The sequence below is a fragment of the Electrona antarctica genome (genome assembly GCF_951216825.1).
Source record: "Electrona antarctica genome assembly, chromosome: 10".
Taxonomy (NCBI): domain Eukaryota; kingdom Metazoa; phylum Chordata; class Actinopteri; order Myctophiformes; family Myctophidae; genus Electrona; species Electrona antarctica.
Window position 1 is genome coordinate 46,821,651 of NC_136791.1, and position 25,632 is coordinate 46,847,282.

The 25,632-nt window shown below is 43.1% G+C and overlaps 1 protein-coding gene and 1 long non-coding RNA gene across 3 annotated transcripts in view; one reads left to right on the plus strand and one right to left on the minus strand.

Moving 5' to 3' along the window:
* The window catches only part of LOC306931547 (SH3 and PX domain-containing protein 2A-like), a 97,227-nt gene that overhangs the window by 44,882 nt on the left and 26,713 nt on the right, over positions 1–25,632 (plus strand). For both annotated transcript variants that reach the window (XM_079512954.1, XM_079512955.1), the window contains exon 7: positions 20,437–20,565. In XM_079512954.1, coding sequence (XP_079369080.1) covers positions 20,437–20,565 — 129 coding nt within the window. The remainder of the gene's footprint in view (positions 1–20,436; positions 20,566–25,632) is intronic.
* Positions 3,051–25,632, minus strand: part of LOC306931558 — a 67,451-nt gene continuing 44,869 nt past the window's right edge. Inside the window, exon 4 of the long non-coding RNA XR_013791023.1 lies at positions 3,051–3,377. This is a non-coding gene — a long non-coding RNA (uncharacterized lncRNA). The remainder of the gene's footprint in view (positions 3,378–25,632) is intronic.

Genomic DNA, 25,632 nt, shown 5'->3' on the forward strand with positions numbered 1-25,632 from the left:
AAAATGGGTTAAAGGTCACAATTGCCGTGTGTGTACACTGTACTTGAATATGTCCGTGGCCATTGTACACAGACAACAATGGAGCACGTACTTGACGGCAGTCGGGCAACCTTTTTTTTTCCAGACTTGCACAAAGCAGAGAAAAGTAAAGTGCAGAAGGATGGTAGAAGTCTACCATATCAGTACACTGTGCCTGCAGTACACACCCTGAGCGAACCCGCTGTTATTGTGATGAAAGGGTTAAGCAAACAAGCAACGGTTGGGAGCAACCACCTGTTACTGCAGCTATGATCTGTATCCACTGGGCTCGGGGTTGGGCGTGTGTGTGTGTGTGTGTGTGTGTGTGTGTGTGTGTGCGTGCGTGCTTTGAATGGCAAGGCTCTGGGTTCAATCGTGGGCACTGCCAACTCAGCTTACTGTATGTATATGTAGTAGCATGGCTTGGGTAACTATAGACAGGTGGTATAAGTACTCAGTGGGAGCTGATGGTATTAGGTGTGGCGCTCCACCTCAGCAATCTCCCAGAGGTCTGACTTGTTAAAAAGTGTGTGTGTGTGTGTGTGTGTGTGTGTGTGTGTGTGTGTGTGTGTGTGTGTGTGTGTGTGTGTGTGTGTGTATGTGTGTGTGTGTGTGTGTGTGTGTGTGTGTGTGTGTACACTGTAAGGGTGTACAGTACATAGATGTATGTGTGCACATAACTATGTGTGTGACTCAGCTGATGTCAATGGGAGCAAGAACTTGGAACATGTTTAGAGGGAGGAGCCTTTGAGAGTTTAATGAACAGCTGTGCTTGTTGTGCAGTGTGTGTGTGTGTGTGTGTGTGTGTGTGTGTGTGTGTGTGTGTGTGTGTGTGTGTGTGTGTGTGTGTGTGTGTGTGTGTGTGCATGCGTGCACGTGCATAATAACTATGTGCGTGTGTGTGTACGCATGCATGCATGCTTGCTTGTGCATGTTTACACTTGCAGACAACCTTAGCAAGCCCACATACAGTACAGTACATTACATTACTTGGCAACAGTAATTAAATAAAGCTAATTTATACTTGATTGTACAGCTGCGCTCGCTGAAAATAACAGTTATTCGGCGAGTGACATTGTTTTACGACCAAGTACAAATTAGGCTCGTTTCTGCTCTCCATGTGTGATGATGTAGCCTAGCTATACGGTAATCTTACTAAGTGTCCTCTACCCGGGTCATTTCATTTTGTTCCAGGAGACCCTCTCTGCCTGAAAAGCCTGTAACAGAGCCGTCTCCAAATGAAATAAGACTCCTACTAATTTCATTATATGCTCTATGGTATTGGGGGCTTTACGTAAGAGTGAATTCCAGCCACATAGTGAAATGGAAAGATTGTCTTACTTCAGCTGTGCGTGTGTGTGTGTGCGTGTGTGTGTGTGTACCGTGTGTGTGTGTGTGTGTGCGTGCACCGTGTGCGTGCGTAGTAGCCCTACATTCAGACTGTGTGCTAGATATTAGATTGGCTCCCACTTAGACAGATTGGCTGCCTGGAAACTCACTCATGCCGTGTGTTTCATTCACATGTGTGGTTTTATATGACAGTCAGCTGGTCTATTCTGCATAGATGACAAATGTCCAATGTTAATTACATGCAGGTTTGCTTTCTGTGTGTCTGTTATGAAGAGCGTCAAGCCTACAGTATCCATCCTGCAGCACATACTGTAATTGACACGAGGGCTCAAGTCATTCAGTGGAAAAAGGAATTCCATGATTCCTTTTGCCTGGTTATATAGACACAGTAGTTACAGTATGCTCGTTTGCACATTGCGTCGACTGCATACCCAACATAACCGATCTACAAGCTCACAATGTCTCACCGCACAATGAGCTTATATCTGATATTTTGACACCGGCTAAGTAACTAAGGTTTAGGTGGTGCATGGTGGAAAGTAACTAAGTACATTTGTGGAGTGAGCCACAAATGTTTTACTTTTGACTTTATTATAACAAAACAACGTTTGAAAATAGCAGATCTACAAGCGATGCGACGCACTGTGAGCTTGTACCTCGGCTATTTTCTAAATATCTTTTATACATTTGGAACTTGCGAAATGGGACATTCTGCACAATGAGTATACTTTAACTTTTGGTACTTTAAGTACATTTTTTACTTTTGTACTTTTACTCAAGGACATTTTGAATTCCGAACTTTTATTTGTAACAGAATATTTCTACATTGCAGTATTGATTCTTTTACTTAAGGTAAAAAAACGTTTTAATTTCCACCACTGCCAACACCTCTAAACCTTCACCGGGGCCTCCTGTGCTGGACATGGGGGTTTTAAACTGCAGCTGAAATATTGCTCGTTTCTCTATTAGAGCCGGACACAGCGGAGAAATTGCACCGTGAGTCTGTGGTGAATTTGTGCTGTAGCTGCAGCTTATGGTGGCCATAATTACACGGTGCAGGTCTCCCCTAAGAGTTTTACTAAGCCCCGGCCCTAACTGGAGAATGTTGCCCCCAGCCACAAAACTGCATGTGGTCAGAGCACGGGTTAGGAACTCTGTTTACCTGGCATGAAGAAGAAGCTGAAGGAATCACAGACGTACGAGAGAGTGGCCTTTAGGTTAACGCAGTCCATCAAAGATGGCCAGCCTTCTATCCTCATCACTGCCCCCAAACCATCACCATCTCTCTCACATTCTGGGCAGTATTATGCGTGTCTTAAGTACCAGGTCTTATGACTTAACTTAACCCATTTTGGGCGGGAACCCTTTTTGGTGTTAGAATTATGCTATGCTTTAGCTATTGAAAAATAGCAGATCTACAAGCTTGTAGGTCTGCTATTTTTGAAAAATCGAAGAACCACTGACATAGAAACATAGCTTTTTCAGAAAACTGTCAGGATGTAAAAGACATTTTTAGAATCTGATCTCAGGTCAAAATGGGTTAAGACCTGGAGGCGTGGTCAATGCTGTTTGGCCACTCAGAATAGCCAAATGGCATTGATCACGCCTCCAGGTCTTAAGTTAAGTAATAAGACCTGGTACTTCAGACACACATAATACTGCCCTCTGTGTCTTTTCTTTATCGTCTCTTTCTTGGTGGATATGTCTTCCTCGTGGAAGGGATTGATAGATGACACAGACAACTGAGCGGCCCCCAACCCGCTTTGAGAGTGGATCGCAGTGTTTGTTTAGGGGGATCTCCATCCTTCATGTGGTTTCAGTAAAGACTCTGGCCTGCGTCTCAGTTATTGTTCTCCAACTGTGACCTCCGCTGCAATCAAATCAGAAGCCCTATGGGGCTCTTCTTGGCTGGAAGGGGTCCATGCTGTTGAGTCAACACCATATCTGTAGCCCTCCATCTTCTGGAAGGTTCAGGAAAGGACATGCAGCTACGGTACCGTCTGGCCTGCCTGAGAGATATGATGGAATGTTTATGTTGTCGAAGCACGAGTATTTTATCACCACCCCCGTCCAACTGTTTTACTGGAAAAGTGGACAGACTAGGTACAAGTAAGACGCGCGAACGCGGGAAGCGAACGCAGCTCGTAAATTGCAATAACAACAATTAGAATAAATTAAGTACTTTTTTAAGGTTTTTTTTAAGTTCTCTTTGTGTGTTTTTTAAGATTTTTTTTTAAGTTAAGTTTTTTTTAAGTTCTTTTTTTAGTGTGTGTATGTGTGCGTGCGTGCTTTTTTAAGGTTTTTTTTAAGTTCTCTTTTTTGTGTGTTTTTTAAGATTGTTTTTTAAGTTACGTTTTTTAAGTTAAGTTTTTTGTGTGTGTGTGTGTGTGTGTGTGTGTGTGTGTGTGCGTGCGTGCGTGCGTGCGTGTGTGTGTGTTTTTTGTGTGTGATACAGCTGCGCCCTCTGGTGGCGGGCGGGTGGTGTTACAGCGTGACACACACACACAGACAGACAGACACACAGACATGTTCTGCTAGGTCTCATAGTTAGTGCTCCCTGCGTTCGCAATCACTGCGTTCGCAATAATGGGATAGGATTATTATCCTAAACATAGTCGTCATGCTGTATCATCCTCGAATGCCCTGAAGACATAATCATGTCATTTTAACACTGTGTCAAATAAAAGTGCCCTGTATTAACTCCTGGTTCAGTCTTTAGGCTACTAGATGAAAGGAAAAGAACAGGGACAAGGGAGAGGAAATGAAAGGCAAGAATGGTGTGATGTCCTAAAGCAGTGGTTCCCAAACCTTTTCATGTCAAGGACCCCCAAATTGACACTAATTAGCCTGCAGACCCCCCATTTGAAAATATATGCCAGGGACCCCCACAACCACAAGAGAAGATTTTTACGGCTCTAGCAATGATTGTCAACCCTGTTTAATTTCAAGGACCCCCTGTTTGACATGCATTAGTCTACGGACCCCCATTTAAGGGCATTTCTATCTCTGGGGACCCCCAAAATCAATGTTAATTGAACTCAGAGCGTGTACAAATGGAACCGCTACATTGTACACTTGATGGTCATCACTGACACGCAATTGTCACACTTATATTTCCGGTTCTGATTCCTCTGACGGAGCGTTGGGGATAGTTTACATGGGGGAGGGGGGGGGGGGGGGGGGTGCAACAGAGAAGGGGTGAGGGGAAGAGAGTGAAAGAGAGCAAGAGAGAGAGAGAGAGCGAGTGAGCACTCGGGGGCGCAGTGCATGTGAAAAGCAGATGGAGAGAAGAGAGGAGGTTCACGTGGCAAGTGGAAACCATTTCAGTGTTACGCACAGACTGAGGGAGTGTGTTTATGTGTGCAGCCTTGCTGTCTTTATTTGAGCTGGGGGCTCAGGGGGGGGGGGCGTAGGGAGTGGGTGTGTGTGTGTGTGTGTGTGTGTGTGTGTGTGTGTGTGTGTGGGGGGGGGGGGGGTAGTATTAGTCAATGCAAGTCAAGTCAAGTCACCTTTATTTATATAGCACATATAAAAACAACAGGAGTTGTTGACACAAAGCGCTTTCCAACCGATGCAGATTGACAAAACAAAAAAAAACATAACTGTAATAAATCATAATCCAAAAGGGCAGCAAGACTAAATGAAACGCATACACATCGCAATGTGTGGGATTTGTGTTTTTTGTGTGTGTATCCATCTGTATGAGAGTTTGTGCATGGGATTAAGAAGGGAGTGGGAGAGAGAGAGAGAGAGAGGGGGGGGGGGAGAGAGTGTGTGTGTGTGTGTGTGTGTGTGTGTGTGTGTGTGTGTGTGTGTGTGTGTGTGTGTGTGTGTGTGTGTGTGTGTGTGTGTGTGTGTGCCTAGCGTAATGATTTATTTTCTCCAGCAGAGCGCACCGAGGTGTCCCGTGAGTGTGTGTGTGTCTTCACTTCACATATCTTCACACACACACACACACACACACACACACACACACACTTTGATTGACTTTGATCCGCACTGCACTCCACTCCATGCTGACAGAAAACAGCCACAACATGTTAAAAATAGAAGAAAGAAGAGCAGCAACACATAAGTTAATAGGCCAGATCAAAGTCAGAAAATCAGAAAAAATCAGAAAATAAGTCTAAAATAAGCAACTATAGGGCTGACTGTCACACTTCGTTGTCCAATGTTGTTTTAGACCAGTGGCTCTCAAACATTTTCATGTCAAGGACCATGTTGGGCAATATTACTTAGGAGAGTAATGTGTTTACTTTACTTATTACAGAAAATTAGAAAAAGTAATTACATTACTTATTACCTGGAATCAAGAGTAATATAGTTACATCATTACTTCATATTACTTTTCAACCGGGCCCCTTCCACCCGCAAAATAACACAATCTGTTTAGCCAGCTCCTTTTACAACTGAATCCAATTCATTGGAATAAGAAGTCTCCAATCAGCCAAACTGAATAATTGCAGGATATAAAACAAAAATCACACCTGTGTGAACTGAGTGGTGCAAGGTCTTATATATAGCCTGATCAGCTGTGGTCTGACGTAATGTCAGTGACCATAGTAACCATGCTCATTCTTTTGGGCCCCACGTACAGGTACACACAAACACGGATACAAACAAAGCTGGTTGTTGGAGGGGTTTGCACCACTCAAAAATAGTCAACAGTCTCTCATCAGTCTTTTTCTGCTGCATATTCCACATTTGGAATTCAACATCAACAATCTGAACTGCACACACATGGCTGCAGTATCTCAAAACAGACAGTATATATTGTATTATTGTATACATAAATAACCAACAAAGCAACAGTCTCTGACCTTTTTGAGGCAGCCTAGTCTCTCAAGACAGACTGTTGACTTACGTCCAATTTCAAGGAAAAAGAGGGCGCTGCCATTCCTTTATTTGCCGATGGGTTCTCAGATTGGAGGCAGCCTGACATTGGACCTCAACGGTATTTTGATGGACTAAATGAGGCCGAGTCAACTGTGCATGAGGGTTAAACTCTCGTCTACAACAATTCACCCATGCAGCGACGAGCCAATTCTTCAGATAGTCTCCATTTAATGTCCCGGCGGATACTGAAATCCAGTCTGTTTTGCCTGCATGGCTCTGTGTTTCTCGTGCGTCAACAGATGCTTCAACACGTTGTCGACAAAGTGTTATTTTGCACACACCCAAACTTTACAACGGACATTAATATATTTGGCATGTTTGACAGACAAGAATGCAAAACAATACCGATACATTTCTCTGTCGTCATGGACTCATGGTCCGTCTTTCTGTCTGTTGTTTGGAAGTGAAGCGACTGTCTGCACAGACCTGTGCAGGATAACAAAAAACATATCTACAAGCTACAACGCATCTCTGTTTTTACCCGTTGATAGCTTGTAGATCTGTTCTATTTTTGCATGCCATGCGACAGCCATCTACTATGAGTGCATAACTGAACGAATGAACAAAAACAAATGACGCTCATTTGTAAGTGAAAGTAAGGGGTAACGAAGCGTGTTTTGGCGGAGTAAATAGTTACTATATTACTATTTCTGCTGAGTAATTCGTTATATTACTCGTTACTGGAAAGCGTAATAATATTACAGTAATATGTAGTAACTCTACTGCCCAACATTGAAGGACCACCAATATAGAATAGAAACTTTACAGATAAACAAGTCCAAAGTAGCTTATAATGACCAGCCTTGGCAACACTGGGCAGTATTATGCGTGTCTTAAGTACCAGGTCTTATTACTTAACTTAAAGCGCAAATAACATGCATTTTAAAACTGCTTTTAATATTTAATATCATATTGTCTATGTCCCTCAAAGTTATTTCTAATGGTTTGAGCCTCAATCACCACTCTGATATAACCAGTCCTTGTCATTTCTTTCTGGACTTTGAAAGCAGTTTTAGCTGCAGTACCACAATGTGCTGATATGCAGATTATTTAATATTTGAGTCATTAGAATACTGATGCTAGATAAAACCAGGCTTGTTTCCATTCCATGCCAGCTTGGAAAATCAACAATGGTGGATATTGTAAACAAGGTGGAAATGCAAATTTGGAACTGAAGACTGAAGAAGAGGAGGAATTATACAAAGTAGGGTGACATTGATGACATCACGATGAGGACCAAATCAGTTGAGCTGTTCCTGAGAGCAATTTCCATTAAAGCACCTATATGATATGAAAGCCTGATTGTTCAAAATTGGTTATTTGTGGAGATAGAAAACACATATATGGGAGCCCCAAAAACACAAAAGAAATTGAAAAAGTTGAATTTTATGTTATAGGTCCTTTAAGACCTGGAGGCGTGGTCAATGCTGTTTGGCCACTCAGAATAGCCAAATGGCATTGATCACGCCTCCAGGTCTTAAGTTAAGTAATAAGACCTGGTACTTAAGACACACATAATACTGACCAAAATTGTCTCTAGCCTTTCTAGAGGCTCTAGTTGTATTTTTATTATACATAATTTGAACCTTCAAACGGATATATATTTTATGATAATACTGTTATAATTTAAGATATGATTGTGCTAATACTGTCGAAAATGAAATACATCTTTTATTTTTGACTAAAACTGACTAAAACCGTCGCCTAAAACTAGACTTAAATTATCATGGATAGAAATGACTAAAATGTGACTAAAACTAATAAGCATTTCGTCCAAATGACTAAAATGTGACTAAGACTGACTAAATTAAAAAATGCCTGCCAAAAACAACACTTTGTATAGTGTGAGCATACAAATGGAACCAAATGGACCCTGATTTGAATAAAGCTTTGAATAAAGTCATTGGTTTAAGAAAGCAGGGCTGTCTGTACTACTGTCACTGTGACTGTACCTTTGCATAATCATATCAGTGCAAAATCTTTGCACAATCCTCACAGAAAAGGCCTGTTTTTATTCCAGTAAAAAAAATACCACTGTATCGGTTGTGTATCGGTTATCGGTGATTGTATACCCTCTATCGTATCGGTTATCGTATTGGTCACAAAATTCCATATCGGTCTGTGTGCGCAATCTGCACATGCACGCGTGGCGTGAGTGTGTGCGTGTACGTTTGTTTGCGTGTGCAGATGACTGTAGCATAGCGTAGAGAATTATTATGAGGAATGAGCCCTCCCTAACCAACTATTGTGCACATTTTCGGCAAAAATACTCAATAACACAAATACATTCTCAATAAACAGTTAAACAGTGAATACTGAGCCCCTTTGACAGGCCGCACCTCCAAGATATAAAGCCTTATTCACTCCCTGGCAATCAGTCTCATAACATCGGCATCCAAACCAGTCACTCCCGTCCAGTGGTGGAAAAAGTTAAAGAATCAAATCAATACTGCATTATAGAACTACTCTGTTACAACTTAACCCATTTTGACCTGAGATCAGATTCTAAAAATGTCCTCTACATCCTGACAGTTTTATGAAAAAGCTATGTTTCTATGTCAGTGGTTCTTCGATTTTTCAAAAATAGCAGACCTACAAGCTCGTAGCGTGCCACTCGGTGGCGTGCTATGAGCTTGTAGATCTGCTATTTTTCAGCTGGTGGATGGAAATTAAGCTCCACCCACGTGGGTGCAAGCTTTTCCGGGAATCTGGCCGACGCGGCGTGGGTGGAGCTTAATTTCCATCCACCAGCTGTCTAAAAGCCCTGAAGAGACACCTGCCACGAGCGGCTTTTGGCCGCGCAAGGAAGCCCAGGTGTGCTTACAGTAGGGGTGGGACGATATGGGTACCTCACGATACGATATATATCGCGATATTAGGCCCTCGATAACGATAATATCACGATATTCAATATATTGCGATATTTGCGATATATCAATATATTGTATGAAATTTCATCAACGATATATCACGATATTCTACAAAATACTTGGAGCTGAAAAAAATGCTATTTTCGTGCTCGGACACAAGGAGGGACACACACATAGCTGTCTATAGTGGTTGCACCACTCAAACACTAAATTAATACTCAATAAACTCTTGCCTCATACTCTCATAATACCTCACAAACACCACCAACTGACCATTATCACTGGTATCATCATAATGCCTCACAAACACCACAAACGGACCATTATCACTGGTGTCAGTGGACTTGTCCACTGCTGGGGAATTTGCATTTTGTATTCCCACAAAGCTGTTTGGACAAATCACCATCCAGTAATTCAGTAGCCTACTTCTGGTTGCTGTGGAATCTGATTTGCTTTATTTTAGCTGTCATTTCCTCCTTTTCTGGGGCGGCTGTGGCTCAGGAGGTAGAGCAGGTTGTCCAATGATCCCTGGGTCGGCGGTTCGAATCCCGGCTCCTCCTGTCCACATGTCGAAGTGTCCTTGGGCAAGACACTGAACCCTACAGTGCCTCAAATGAGTCGGTTGGTGTAAGCTTGCCACCATTGGTGTGTGAAAGTGGGAAGTGAGGACGCTGGCGTTGACTGTTCGCCGCTTCACCTCCCAATGTATGAATGAATGAACCATTGTAAAGCGCTTTGAGCACTTGGAAAAGCGCTATAAAAATGCAATTCATTATTATTATTATTATTATTTTCTAAACATGTTGTTCATCACTTCATTATGAACAACATTAAAAAAAAAAAAAAATTGCGGGAGGACGCATCGATATATATCGCCATATCGATATTTCAGCACACCCCTAGTTTACACCCACAGTGGCTCCTGTGACTCCTGCGAGGGCAGCAGAGAGCGGGAGTCAAGCCAAGGCATACATACAGTTTCTACACCAGTGGTTCCCAAAGTGGGGTCCAGGGACCCCCAGGGGTCCTTGAGGGAGTCCCAGGGGGTCCCCAGCTAAATGATAGTTTGGAACCAAAATGGACCCTTATGGGTCTGTAACTCAGAGAGTGCTCTGAGTTAAATTAACAGTTCTACTGCGTATTCCGTGTTTCCCGCATTATAATCAAAATTCCTACGCTGCCTGGATTGTTTTATTACCTTTAGATCATACGCTGAAGTATTTGGGCGTTTGATCTGTGAAAATCCGGTCCATATCCGTACCTTAGTTTGTTTTTGGACGATCGCACCACCCGCCATCTTGCAAAGCAGAAAGGAGGGGGCTGGGAGGCTGTTGTAGTCATACAAAACCTCCGTCCGCTTGCATTGGACTCAATTTCCCAGAAGCCCTAGCACCCCAGCATAAGTATCGATTTCCGGTTTCTTCGTCATAACATGATCCTCTCTCTCCCTGCTCCGCGGCAGAGGCGGACTTTGGGGGTCCTACCACTGTTCTAGACAGAGTCAGAGCTCCGCGACTCAATTTCAAAGGAATTTCAAAGGAAAAAGAAAGGTCCCCCTTTTTTGGCGATGGGTTCCCAGATTACAGTGGTGGAAAGTACCGTACATGTACTCAACACAAGTCATTTTGAGGCATTTTTTACTTTACTTGAGTATTTCCAATTTTCAAATTACTTTTACTTCTACTCCACTACATCTCAGATGCAAATATTGTACTTTTACTTCACTACAATTATTTGTAAAATGCAGTTACTTGCAACAGTAGTTACTTTATAGAATTGAATGCAAAACTTTAACCTTATTATATACTTTGACTATTTGAAAATGACAGATCTACAAGCTCACAACATGCTGCGATGCAACACATTGTGAGCTTGTAGATCTGCTATTTTCAAAAGATTTGAATACATATTGAACTCGTGAAATGGGACATTCTGCATAATGAGTACTTTTTACTTTTGTACTTTACTCAAGTAAAGTATTAAGTAACAGACTTTTAACTTTTTTTTCCAACACTGCCAGATTGTACGGTTTCTGACAGTGACCATTTGTCAGTGTTGACTCCAGCCTGGAGGACACCCTCCCTCACACCCTCCCCAAGCAGGCCCAGCCCAGCAGCATGCAAAGCAAGCTTCATGTCCAAAACACCCAGCACAGTCCAGAAAAGAGAAAGGTTACGAAATCCTCCCGACACTAAATGGGGCAAAAGGAGGACGGACGGTTTGGTGTTTTCTCTGAGTTAGTGTACAGCTGCTGCTGTTGTGTGTCGGCATGTTGAAAGAATGCTGCAGCAGTGCTGTGTGTGTGGGAGTCCGGTGATTGGAAAAGAATGTTCGATGAAAACTTGACATGCTTCTTAATATGCCATGCGTGCACAGTTTTCAGTGTTATTCTGAAAGCCATTTTCCCTCTGTAAGTTTGTTTTGGACATGCTCATTTGTTTGTCGTCGTCCCCCCCGCCCTCCCCCCCTCCCTCCCTCCCTCCCTCCCTCCCTTAACCCATTTAGGCCTGACGTCGAAATTTAAAAAATGTCTTTTTTAAAATGTCTCAATATTTCATGTCAAGGACCCCCAAAAATATATGAAATTGGCCACGGACCCACATCTGAAAATGTGTTGTTTCAGGGACCACCTCCCAGAAGCAAAGATTTGAGTTAAAAACGTTCGCTCTGAAAGAGTATATATTCAAAGCTTTGCACCACATGTTCATGATTAAAAAAAAATAGCAGATCTACAAGCTCGTAGCGCGCCACTCGGTGGCGCGCTATGAGCTTGTAGATCTGCTATTTTTCAATAGCTAAAGCATAACATAATGCTAACACCAAAAGGGGTTCCCGCCAAGAATGGCTTAAGGCCACATACTGATTCCCTGACATGAGTGCATCTGTACACTCTATTGAACGGCAGTGCGGAGTCCGTTCCTCATCCACCTACTGTACAACATCTGCAGCTGATCATGAGCCAAACAAAGGCGTCGTGCGTTGCCAAATCTCACTCCACAACGGCTAGGTCTGCCTTAGAAACAATTGCGCAACATTCAAAGCATGGCCAGCGTTTACATGGGGAGTCTATTCCCTCCCAACCCAACGCAGAGTCAAGGGGTGACAGCAGGGGTCACAGTCAGATCCTGAAATATGAAAGCAAAGCAAAAAAGGCCACTGGTGCTCGCAGCGCACGCAGTGTTAAATGTCACGGGTCCATTTTGTACACTAGTCGGGAGTTAAATTGACACCGAGGATTTTGTAGTGCAGGCTGCCTCAAATCCCTCACTCCCTGGTTTCCTCCTCCGCTACATGACGCACTATCGCAAAAGTTGCCAACTGCCGGTCCTCCCGGACGGAGATGATGATGGGTGGGAGGAGGGGAGGGGTCGGTGGCGACCGGGAGCGCGAGGGAGGGAGCAGGAAGCACATGTATAAATCTGAGAGGGGAGCGACCATAAACAAAGTGAGTGGCTAATATGGCTATCTGATGATGGCGCGGCCCAGAGCTGAACCATTTCTTTCACTTCATAAATCTTGTAAGTACTATAGGCCTATATATGCTGCCGTGCATGCACTTTACAGGAGGAGACTGACTAATACATGTGTGCACTGTGCAGACATATAGATGTACATGTGTGTGCACTAAGGCTGTCCCCGAACATTCGGGGTTCGAACCTTCGCTCGTTAGGGTTGGCACTCGAATCTTAATTAATGGACTTTTTTTTATTTTATTATTTCCCCCTTTTTTAACTCGAACATATTTCTCGGCGAGAATGCGATATGCATAATAAGAGTACTATGTTCATGTTGTGTTTACATGTTTAGATGTTATTAATAATCAGGAGGGCACACAACCGATGCGCCAGTGCGCATACGTCGTCAAAATGTTTTCTGCGCGTAGATCAAAGGCATGCAAGGCGCATTTGCGCACCAACAGCTGAGACAGTTATGTAGAGAAATCTGACAGGCATTCAAAAGGAACTCAAATGTGATGTTAATGTCCTGTAAGTAGACTTAAAAATAAAACTAGTGTTGACTAATCATTACATGTGGCTCTTATTTTGAAGAGGAAGTTAGTGCACAGGAAGTCCGTTTCAGTTGTAAACAAGCTACTATGACACTTTCCCAAAGTTACGTGCAAAGTTTGAGTCCTAAAAACAGGGCTAGGGTACAGCTTTAGTGTGCACGCAGTCAGGCAGTCACGCAGTCAGTCGAAGTGTGAAAGTGTCCTTGAGCAAAACACTGAACCCCTAACTTCTCCCGATGAGCCTTGTATGGTTTCCTCCGCGGTCGGTGTGAGAATGTGTGTGTGGGTGAATGTAATGGCACATTGTAAAGGGCCTTGGATAAAGGCGCTTTATAAATGCAATATTTAGTCTAAATACGAATAAACACGGATAGCTGTGTAATCATTCATAATCAATGCCAAATCAGTAGGAAAGAATGTAGAATAGAAATAAAGTTGACACTTTCTTAAAGAAGTTACACACCCATAGAGACTATACTGTAGGTGTTGTGTAACACAGTGGTTCTTCTGTACGGTGCAAAATTGGAACTGGAATATTTATTAAATATACAGCTGATAAATGGGTACCTTCTCCTGATTGGCTGACCTTTTCTCACCTACCTGAAAAAAAATGAATATTTTTCTGTTTATCAAGTAGCTGGAGAGACAGGGAGACTCCTGTCACAACAACTCAGGTCTATAACAATGACGACTATCATTGTGTTTTAACCTTTTTTAACTACTTTTCAACTACTTTTACTGAACAAGCTTTCATTTCAAGTGAAGTAAATATTTGAGCAGGAGTAAAGGGGGTTGTGTACTTTGTCCAATGTCCACAACTGTGTGGCACGAACGCACGCACGCACGCACGCACGCACGCACGCACGCACATCTTTCAGTAATTGACCGATGAAGCAAAACAATTTATCTGGTTAGTTACTCAAAAAACACACACTACACTACAGCATTATGGCCAAGGTTGTTTCACCACCTTTTTCTCACTCGTGTACTCCTCGTTCTGACTCTGCTGATGCAAAACATTTCATTTCCTGTATGAAGCTGAAAATATTAGCTTTTGTTTTTCAGGCCTACTGACTTTGCTGACAGTCAAGTCTTTACTGACTCGGCCCAGAGTCTCTCGGCTTTACTGTATATGTTGTGCAAACCTCTTCTTTTAACCCATTTTGACCTGAGATCAGATTCTAAAAAAATTCTTCTACATCCTGACAGTTTTCCGAAAAAGCTATGTTTCTATGTCGGTCGTTCTTCGATTTTTCAAAAATAGCAGACCTACAAGCTGGTAGCGCGCCACTCGGTGGCGCGCTACGAGCTTGTAGATCTGCTATTTTTCAATAGTTAAAGCATAAACATAATGCTAACACCAAAAGGGGTTCCCGCCCCAAAATGGGTTAATTATGTTTTTGACGTAGATTTTCGATTACCCAACCCAACACACACCGACACTAGGTTTTTATACGCACATCTTCCTGGAAATGATAGAGATGATATAAAACTTGTTTCCTATCCCTGATATGATGGTGTCCAGGATGTGCCATTTATTTGATAATGCGTTGTCAGCCATTTCTCTTACAACGACTCATGACAGCTCATAAAAAATATATTTTAGTGTTTTTCCAAGACTCTAACTTTGGATGAAAGTAACGGAATGGACAACCACAGGCATGTTTCACTCAGTAGTTTCTCTTATGTAATATTTACAACAAAACTGTTTCATTCTGTATTTTTCTTTGGAGTATATCATTCAGTTAGTCATGTACTCCAGTCATTTACTGTAGGGATGCGCAAACATTTTGTGGACATTTTCTAATGTGTATTAATATGCGACTGCAGTTCGCATTTACTATGAAAATCGTGCATTTCCCGTCAGTCAGTTGTTTGGTACCATATATGGTCATGCCTCGTGACATCACATGACATCATCAGGGATGGAGATCCCTGATGTCATCAACATTAAGACCATATATGGAGATCCCTGATGTCATCAACATTAAGACCATATATGGAGATCCCTGATGTCATCAATATTGGCCAGCAACATCTGACCTCAAACCCTTAGATCTCCATAAATGGAGCTGACCTGTTGTGACATTCCATATGTTGATCCGGCGAAAACTAGAGTTCTCAACAGGCCCGAAAATGAAGGCCCGGCCCTATATGGGCCCTCATCAAACCCTGTACACTCAAGACACTGCCCCCGCTGCCACCCTTAGATCTCCATATATGGAGCTGACCTGTTCTGACATTCCATATGTTGATCTGACCTCATATGGAGCTGACCTGTTCTGACATTCCATACAGTATGTTGATCTGACCTCATCAAACCCTGTACACTCAAGACACACTCTCCATATATGGCCAGTACAGAATTCATTCCATATGTTGATCTGATCCATGCCAAAGCGCCAGCGCTCGCCCAGCAGTCTGCTGTCACCCAGGCGGATATGTTGATCTGACCCCCCATTCCAAAGCGCCAGCGCTCGCCCAGCAGTCTGCTGTCACCCAGGCGGATATATTGATCTGACCCTCCCATTCCAAAGCGCCAGCGCTCGCCCAGCAGTCTGCTGTCACCCGGGCGGATATGTTGATCTGACCCCCCCCATTCCAAAGCGCCAGCGCTCGCCCAGCAGTCTGCTGTCACCCAGGCGGATGCGTTGATCTGACCCCCCCATTCCAAAGCGCCAGCGCTCACCCATCAGTCTGCCGTCACCCAGGCGGATGCGTGCACGCGACCTGCTTCTCGCCCTCAGGCGTCTTACTGGTAGTCATTTATGTTAGTGAAGTACGGCCACGAAGATATTACCCAGATTTAAAATAATTTTGACTTTCCCCATTTTTCTGCACCCACCCTCACAGTTTAATGAAACATCTTGCACAAACAACATGTGAAAGCTTCAAAAACCACATACCCACCGCACAAATCCACTGTCAGAATCTTTGGCAAGATTAGCGCTAATGTTGTGAGTCTGTTCACCCTTGCGTGTTATTCGCTCCCTGACATTTCATATATTTAGAATGGGAATGCTGAATGGGAATATAATCCTAATTTACAGAAATGTTAATCTCTTGTCTGGCAGTGTGTTTGTTGTCTGGATGACTCTCTTTTCGGAGCTGGCATCTTAATCCCAGCTGTCTGAAACACTCCTTATCTAAGCCTCAGACCTTCTGTCTTATTGGATGGGATTTTAGTTATTTTCCATCTTCTGAATTAAATGGGAGCTTGCTTGTTCCAGAAACTCAGTTTACTACCCCTGTGAAAAATAGTTTCATTTTGGGGGCTTGTTTTGGCTTTTCTGATCTGCTTGCGGGGCAGATTTTTCCAAGACATTTCAAGACAAGATTAAGACCTCACATATTTAATATTTCTCGGTACTCGTGAGCAATTGATCTCAATTAGGAGAGATGCAGCACGGCACGCTCACTGACAGTTAGGTGAAAGATATTTTCCTGATGGTTTCTGTCTTTCTGTGTTTGTAAATCTGTCATTTAGACTGATCTCATAGATCAGTTTGAGATGCTGGATTAGAAATGCATATTAAATCATTAACCCATTTTGACCTGAGATCAGATTCTAAAAATGTTTTCTACATCCTGACAGTTTTCTGAAAAAGCTGTGTTTCTATGTCAGTCGTTCTTTGATTTTTCAAAAATAGCAGACCTACAAGCTCGTAGCGCGCCACTCGGTGGCGCGCTATGAGCTTGTAGATCTGCTATTTTTCAATAGCTAAAGTATAACATAATGCTAACACCAAAAGGGGTTCCCGCCCAAAATGGGTTTAAGACCGGGAAAACAGATTTGATATATAAGTGTGGGTGTCACGATTCTTTCAAAATAGCAGATATACAAGCACATAGCGTGTCACTTTGTGGGGGCTATGAGCTTGTAGATCTGCTATATTTGAAAAATGTGTGCACATCTTTGAAGATTTAAATGTACTTAAATCTTTGCTTTGGTGGTCCCTGGAATAGAATATTTTGAGATGGGGGGGGGGGGGGGGGGGGGGGTTGAGTAGGCCTACAGAAAATGTACATTGCGGATGAGGATTTAGAAGAAGAACATTTTGTAGAATCAGCCTCAGATCTGTTTTAACTAAGCATTACGTTATACTTTAGCTATTGAAAAATAGCAGATCTACAAGCTCATAGCGCGCCACCGAGTGGCGCGCTACGAGCTTGTAGGTCTGCTATTTTTGAAAAATCGTGAAAATGCGGCACAAATCTTTGAATATATATTCTTTCAGAAGACTTTTTTTTTTTAATTTCGACGTCAGGCCTAAAAGGGTTAAAGCGTGGATTTGATGTGACCCTTGTGTTCCTTCATTAGGTCTGAGCTCTGTGGCTATCAGTAGCTTAACAATGTGTGAACTGAATCTCAGCTGTGTGGCCGATTCTCAACTCCAGCTGATCTTTGTTAGTTCTGCTCCTAAAAAAGGTCTTGTCAGTTTAGTAGAGCCTGACCGATTTATCGGCTTTGGGCCAATATATCGGCCATTATTTCACATTTTTTGACTACGTCGGTATTAACAACTATTGTGCAGCAATATATGTCCTGATTGTGACTGTGAGCTGTTTTTGAACGTGAATAGGGCTTACAGTGTATAAATATTATTAATATTATTAAATGATGTACTATTTACATACCGGTATCCATGTATTCTTTGTACAAAACATAGTCGGGGATCGGCATCTGACCCAAAAAGCTGGCATTGGTCAGGTTCTAATCTAGAGTTTAGGTCGGGTACGTATGGGATATCACTCATAGTTATAAACTCCAGGCTCTAATCTAGAGTTTAGGTCGGGTACGTATGGGATATCACTCATAGTTATAAACTCCAGGCTCTAATCTAGAGTTTAGGTCGGGTACGTATGGGATATCACTCATAGTTATAAACTCCAGGCTCTAATCTAGAGTTTAGGTTGGGTACGTATGGGACATCACTCATAGTTATAAACTCCAGGCTCTAATCTAGAGTTTAGGTTGGGTACGTATGGGACATCACTCATAGTTATAAACTCCAGGCTCTAATCTAGAGTTTAGGTCGGGTACGTATGGGATATCACTCATAGTTATAAACTCCAGGCTCTAATCTAGAGTTTAGGTTGGGTACGTATGGGACATCACTCATAGTTATAAACTCCAGGCTCTAATCTAGAGTTTAGGTTGGGTACGTATGGGACATCACTCATAGTTATAAACTCCAGGCTCTAATCTAGAGTTTAGGTTGGGTACGTATGGGATATCACTCATAGTTATAAACTCCAGGCTCTAATCTAGAGTTTAGGTCGGGTACGTATGGGATATCACTCATAGTTATAAACTCCAGGCTCTAATCTAGAGTTTAGGTTGGGTCCGTATGGGATATCACTCATAGTTATAAACTCTATAATCTAGAGTTTAGGTTGGGTCCGTATGGGATATCACTCATAGTTATAAACTCCAGGCTCTAATCTAGAGTTTAGGTCGGGTACGTATGGGACATCACTCATAGTTATAAACTCCAGGCTCTAATCTAGAGTTTAGGTTGGGTCCGTATGGGATATCACTCATAGTTATAAACTCTATAATCTAGAGTTTAGGTTGGGTCCGTATGGGATATCACTCATAGTTATAAACTCCAGGCTCTAATCTAGAGTTTAGGTCGGGTACGTATGGGATATCACTCATAGTTATAAACTCCAGGCTCTAATCTAGAGTTTAGGTTGGGTACGTATGGGACATCACTCATAGTTATAAACTCCAGGCTCTAATCTAGAGTTTAGGTCGGGTACGTATGGGACATCACTCATAGTTATAAACTCCAGGCTCTAATCTAGAGTTTAGGTTGGGTACGTATGGGACATCACTCATAGTTATAAACTCCAGGCTCTAATCTAGAGTTTAGGTCGGGTACGTATGGGATATCACTCATAGTTATAAACTCCAGCAGGGCATATAGGGCAGTGGTTCCCAAAGTGGGGTCCGGGGACCCCCAGGGGTACTTGAGGGAGTTCCAGGGGGGACCCAGCTAAATGATCATTTGCAACCAAATGGACCCTTATGGGTCTGTAACTCAGAGAGTGTACAAATGGAACCAAATGGACCCGTTGAGTTAAATTAACAGTGGTTTTACAATATGAATTGGGGTACCAGAGATAGAAATTCCATTAAATCAGGGGTCCGTAGCATAATGCGTGTTAAACTGGGGGTCCATGAAATTAACATGTTTCAGAATCACTGCTAGAGCCGTAAAAATCCTCCCTTATCGGGGTCACTGGCATATGTTTTCAAAATGGGGGGTCCGTGGCATAATAAATGTTGATTTGGGGGTCCTTGACACAAAAAAGTTTGGGAACCACTCATATAGGGGACGTCAATAGATCTTGCTCAATCCAATAGGTGCATGATTTGACCATACAGTAGCTTTCATTTATGTTTGGGGGCACAATATTTCACCCATACACCTTGACAAATGAAAAACTAATATAATTTCCTGTTATTCACCTGCTCTGTTCAATGCTTCAATGTCTTCCCAAAGATATAAGTCACTGCCTGAGCTCATACGGTTAAACCTAGAGTAGAGTAGAGAAACGCAGGAGGTTTCCATTGGCTTGCCTCGCATGCCGTAGTCAGAGCTCTAGTGTTTCACGGAGGCAGAGGGCCGCCCTCAGAGCCCAGCTCCAGCCCCTTCATATGGTTCTATTTAAGGCCTCCAGTGTCGACTCATATGATTGGCGTACACAACCCCCTACCCTTCTTCCTGCTCCAGCCCCGACCGAGAAGAAGGAGGCTTTTTAGCAGACTGTTTATTTTCCAGGGGAAACCGACTCTCTCTCTCTCCCACTCCACTGTCCTGTCCACAACTGGCAATAGCTCCTTTGCTCTTTCATCCTATATACTGGTTCTCTCCAATTCTCTCTTATTTTCTTCCTCTTCTATCATCTCCGTTTCCCCCTGAAAACATTAAACCTCTATCTACATACTTTGTTGGACCAGATGGATAAGCACCCCCACCCACGGGCGTAGAATGGACTCTTTTCAGTTGACCGATTGATGCTTGACCTGCTGGAGAGAGACATTTCTCTACACCCCCCCTATGCTTTCAAGCTCTCCACTGCCCTCGCTGCTGGGCTTGGAGAGGGATGCACCTCTATGGCCAGACTCTTAGGAAGATGTACTGAGCCCCGCGTGTATTCCCATTGGCTCAGCTCTGCTGACAAATTGGCCTATGGCACAACGGGTGCCCGGCGGCGGCGGCCGATCTCGCGGGCCCATGGCTGGCAGCTGGCTGACGGCGTGTTTCTTCCCCTCCACCCCAGGTCTGGACGCCTCGGACCCCATGCTCCTGGAGCAGTATGTGGTGGTGGCCAACTATGAGAAACAGGAACCGGCCGAGATCAGCCTGCAAGCTGGCGAGATGGTGGACGTCATCGACAAGAGCGAGACCGGTGAGTGTTCAAAACAAAACACGCGAGCGCCGAAACAAGTGATGTGCGGACGCATGGCACACACACTCTATGCAGTACACACACTACACATGCGCACGCACGCACGCACGCACACACGCACACACACACACACACACACACACACCTCTCCAACATAAACAAACACAGACATTTCCATGAAAACAATCAATGGTTCCTTTCGTTCTTGCATCCCCAAAAGTCCTCCCTCCCTCCTCCTCCTCCTAAACACCCCCATCTCCTCTCTCTGTCCTATCCTCTCTACAATACACTCTACTACAGCATCTCCCTCTCCCTCTCTCTCTCTTTGTCCTCAGCCTGCGAGCTGTGCCTTAGCTCCATCTGGAGGCTCACTTTGGCTTGCAGTCAGGCCTGTTTTTTTCCCCCCATTGTTGGTTTAGGCTGTGGGCCAGAATGTTGCCTTTAGCAGGAGGAATGTCTTCCAGGCTCATATATTAATTATTCTGCCTTACTCTAACGGAAAGAAAAGGCAAGGCAATGCTGGGATTTACAAATGCCATCTGTGGAGAGTCCTTAGTCAGCTGTTTAACCACAGGAGAAGCCTGTAGGAAACAGGGACTACTGTAGGCTGCCTTTTAGGAGCATTATGCCATTTACACTTTAGCAAGTATTGATGATTGTCACTGAGAGAATATGCACATTGTACAATTTAACACTTTGCAGGAATATCTACGGTATGATCCTTGTGTGTGTGTGTGTGTGTGTGTGTGTGTGTGTGTGCACGTGTGTGGGGAGGAGCTTTTGTTCTGCAAACTTGAACTTATTCAACAATCAGTGTGTCAACTGTGAGTCAAACTCCAGTATGTAAACAATTATACTGATTGTCCATTTCATTATTGAGTTATTGAACATAATGATACTAGCCTAGTTCATGTGCTAATTCTGGAAAATAGCCAAAATATTAAAAGAAAAGTACCTTCAAATCATGTACCTTCATCAATCAATATATACATTTTCCCTGTAAACATTACAAATGAAATTGGGGGTGGGTGGGGGGTTCTTAGAGATTAGATCTTGCACCAGTAAGACTGATCAATTATGTTTTGTAATTTAGGCTAATTGTAATGAATGAATGCACCTTTTTTAGACCATACCTCAAATCACCATAGAAAGCAGCTTGAGGATATACCTACTTATATATATTTCTATTTTTAATAGGATATGTCTTCTTCATCAGTGGGGTGAAGAAGGGAGAGGGATGGGGTCCAGTAACAGGCTTTGACGTATGGCTTGAATGGTGTGCTGGGACAGTAAAACGGTAATGGGCCTCATGTGTTCCTCACAGGGTAGAGGAGGGAGGAGAAATGGTGACCATGGAAGCAACTGGACTTGGGGGTTTCACTTTGGGCATGAGTGAAAGCCCAAGGCACAGTGGCCTTAAGGAAGAGAGTCAATAGAGTGGGACTGCTTTGAAGTGTCACGTGTGTCCGTTTTTTGACTGGGCCCTATTTGTTTTCTCTCCGTGGTCTAGAAGGACTTGAACCCACGGGGGAGCCTCCGTGAGGCGGATATTCCCAACACCTTGAAGTCCTTTTTTTTTACCAGGGGCCTTATATGAGGCCCTGCCTCCAGAATCTGCTTGAACTTGGTGTGCATGCATGGGTTTTAGCAGAAAGCTACGCCTCTATGCCACTATTTCAGCTCAACAGTTGTCGTGCCATGTTTGTGTTTTGTGTGGCGATACTACACTACTGAACCTCGTCACTTAGACCCTTAAAGGGACTTTTTGCAAAAAAAATGACGTTTAGAAGCTTTAGAACACTTTCCTGGGAGTCTTTATGTGTGTAATATGTGGTTTTAGATATTTTAGATTGTAGCAGTGAGCCCTGTGTCTCTGATGTCATGGACACTAGTGGGCTCACTTCCTTCCTGGACTACATGTTGTCTCAGTAAGACGGCCCTCCCCCTATCCACAAGGAGGAGCAGTGCACCAAAGTATTATGGGAAGTAATCCAGGAAGGAAGTAAGCCCAGTGTCGATGACATCAGATACACTGGGCTCACTTCTAAAATCTAAAATATCTAAAACCACATATTACACACATAAAGACCCCCAGGAAAGTGTTCTAAAGCTTCTAAACGTCATTAACATATATATTTTTTGCAAAAAGGGTGAAGTGTCCCTTTAAGATCCTGTCTCTTTCTCGATGCAACTGATATTATGACATCATTCTCAAGTTCTGATACAGTAATTTTCCTATCTTGTGTGCTGTTCCAAATCCGTCGCCAGTTTTACACAGAGCAAAACGGTAGTCCACACTGGTCTCTGCTACTTAAAACAGAGCCCAAGGCTATTGGACATTATTATATTAGGCTCAGCTTGATAGTTCCACAGTGGTTTGAAGTAAATGCAAGGTGCTGCGGGGCTGTTTCCATGAGCACAACTAAGGATTCTTAAACTCAAACCTTGATATGCCTCCTGCATTGGAAAGCAAAGCAGGCTAAAGCTCCTCTAGCTGTTATGTTAAGTCAGGGGTTCTCAACCCGTGGGTCGCGACCCCTCGAGGGGTCGCCAAATTATTTTGGGGGGTCCCCAAATTATTTTCAAAAAAAAAAAAAAAAAAGGTTTTTTTTTGCAACTGAATGGCTGTAAAGTGGAAATGAAGAGTTTACATATAGTATACATAGTACATGCATACACCTTCCCTAATGATGATGGTTTCAGTATTTATTTATGGTGTATTGTCTCTATTATTAAGGTTATTGTAGCAGTCAATTTATATTGGGAGGGGGCGGGGCGTGGGTCCCGAGACGTTGCCAAAGCATTTTCGGGGGTCCCCGGCCAAAAAGGTTGAGAACCCCTGTGTTAAGTGACATCATTCTATCCTTCAGCTATTAATGCTAACGAATCCATGTCTCGTTTTGTTTAGCATCCGATGGCCAGCAGCACAATTGTGCACCTTTTTATAGGTCCTGACATACTGATCTGTGAATCACAGAAATAAGTGGTGAATATATGCTCTTTATGAACTTGAGGCACTAAAGTGTCAGATATCATGACAAAAGGTTGGTATTGGGTTTTATGGACGTCTGAGCTGTATCCTACAACATGGACTTTTTCCCGTGTAAAGCAACACCACACATTTAACCCATTTTGGACTGAGGTCAATTAAAAAAGGCTTCTAAATCCATTCTGAAATTCTGAAAAACCTATGTTTCTATGTCAGTTGTGCTCAACCTTTTTCATGTCAAGGACCCCCAGAATTATCTCTATTGGGCCACGGACCCCCATCTGAAAATATGTGAAATGAAATGAAATGAAATCTATATTTACCCAGGGTATCTGGGCTAAGCTCAAGAACTTGTTTCCAGCCAGGCCCTGCTCATAGAACACATTTCATCGTAGTGGTTGATGCCTTGTTCAAGGGCATTTCAGCGGTGGTAATTTTTAACGTGTCGGACGGCTGATTCGAACTGGGAACCTTCCGGTATCTAGACCGCGCCGCTATCCGTTCGGCCACCGCTGCCACAAATGTTCCAGGGACCCCCAGAAGCAAATATTTTAGTTAAAAATGTTCGCTCTGAAATATATATTCAATGATTTGCGCCACATTTTAACGATTTTTCAAAAATAGCAGATACAAGCTCATAGCGGTGGCGCGCTATGAGCTTGTAGATCTGCTATTTTTCAATAGCTAAATTATAACATAATGTTTAAAACACCAAAAGGGGTTCCCGTACAGAATGGATTAAGTCAGCATGGTTCCCCTGCAGAGATTCTGGGATGGCCGTACGGAAAATCTCCTCACATCATGGACATAATTCTCATCTAATTCAATCTCAATGGTCCCCAATTTGTTTTATATGAGCTGTGCAACAAGAGTTGTGAGTGCACAGAGCGGGAATTTTGCCATTATGCCATAGATCTATAGTATTGACATTTCACAGCACCTGAGCTTTTTACTTACTAAAGTTAACCCATTTTAGGCGGGAACCCCTTTTGGTGTTAGCATCATGTTATGCTTTAGCTATTGAAAAATAGCAGATCTACAAGCTCATAGCGCGCCACCGAGTGGCGCGCTACGAGTTTGTAGGTCTGCTATTTTTGAAAAGTTGTGAAAATGTGGCGCAAATCTTTTAATATATATTTCAGAGCGAACATTTTTAACTAAAATATTGGCTTCTGGGAGGGTCCCTGGAACTACATAATTTTGAGATGGAGGTCCGTGGCCCAATAGAGATAATTCTGGGGGTCCTTGACATGAAAAAAGTTGAGCACCACTGACATAGAAACATGGGTTTTTCAGATTTTTTTTATGATTTTGAAGCCTTTTTTTATCGACCTCATTCCAAAATGGGTTAAACTAATAGGAGTTGTCCAACTGTTGTCTCACTCTGGAATAAAGCCATTGTTTCTGTATACTGTGGCTGCGCCCGGCCGTGCAGCCGGCTGTAGTTTCCCTTACCTTGGATTAGATAATATATGCCTTTGACAGGGCACTGAATCTAGGTCAGACCTATAAGCAAGCTCAGCTTTCTCTACTTTTCCAGCCTGTAGTCCCGAGCCAAGGCTGTATTTTCCGTTACCGATGCTGCTGCCCTGTGTGCCTATTGGCCTATATTTTACATGGAGCAGAGCAGTACAGTATAAAGTGTAATAGTTTGTAATGACTAGTTGACCATGTCTGTCGTTGTTGTTACTTGAACGAGGTACAGTATGGTGCTAAATCAGTAGGGAACGGAAGGGCATGGGCATAATAATAATAGTAATAATAGCGCCTTTCATGAACCCAAGGACGCTTTGCAAAATGTACCAACAACAATCACAAACTATATGCCATAAGCCTGAGAGAATAAGTGTCTTTTCAATATAAATGTCTTCTAAATCCTGACAGTTTTCTGTCGTTCTTCGATTTTTCAAAAATAGCAGACCTACAAGCTCGTAGCGCGCCACTCGGTGGCGCGCTATGAGCTTGTAGATCTGCTATTTTTCAATAGCTAAAGCATAACATAATGCTAACACCAAAAGGGGTTCCCGCCCAAAATGGGTTCAAATGGGCATGGGCTGACTAAGTGTAATGCTGATGCC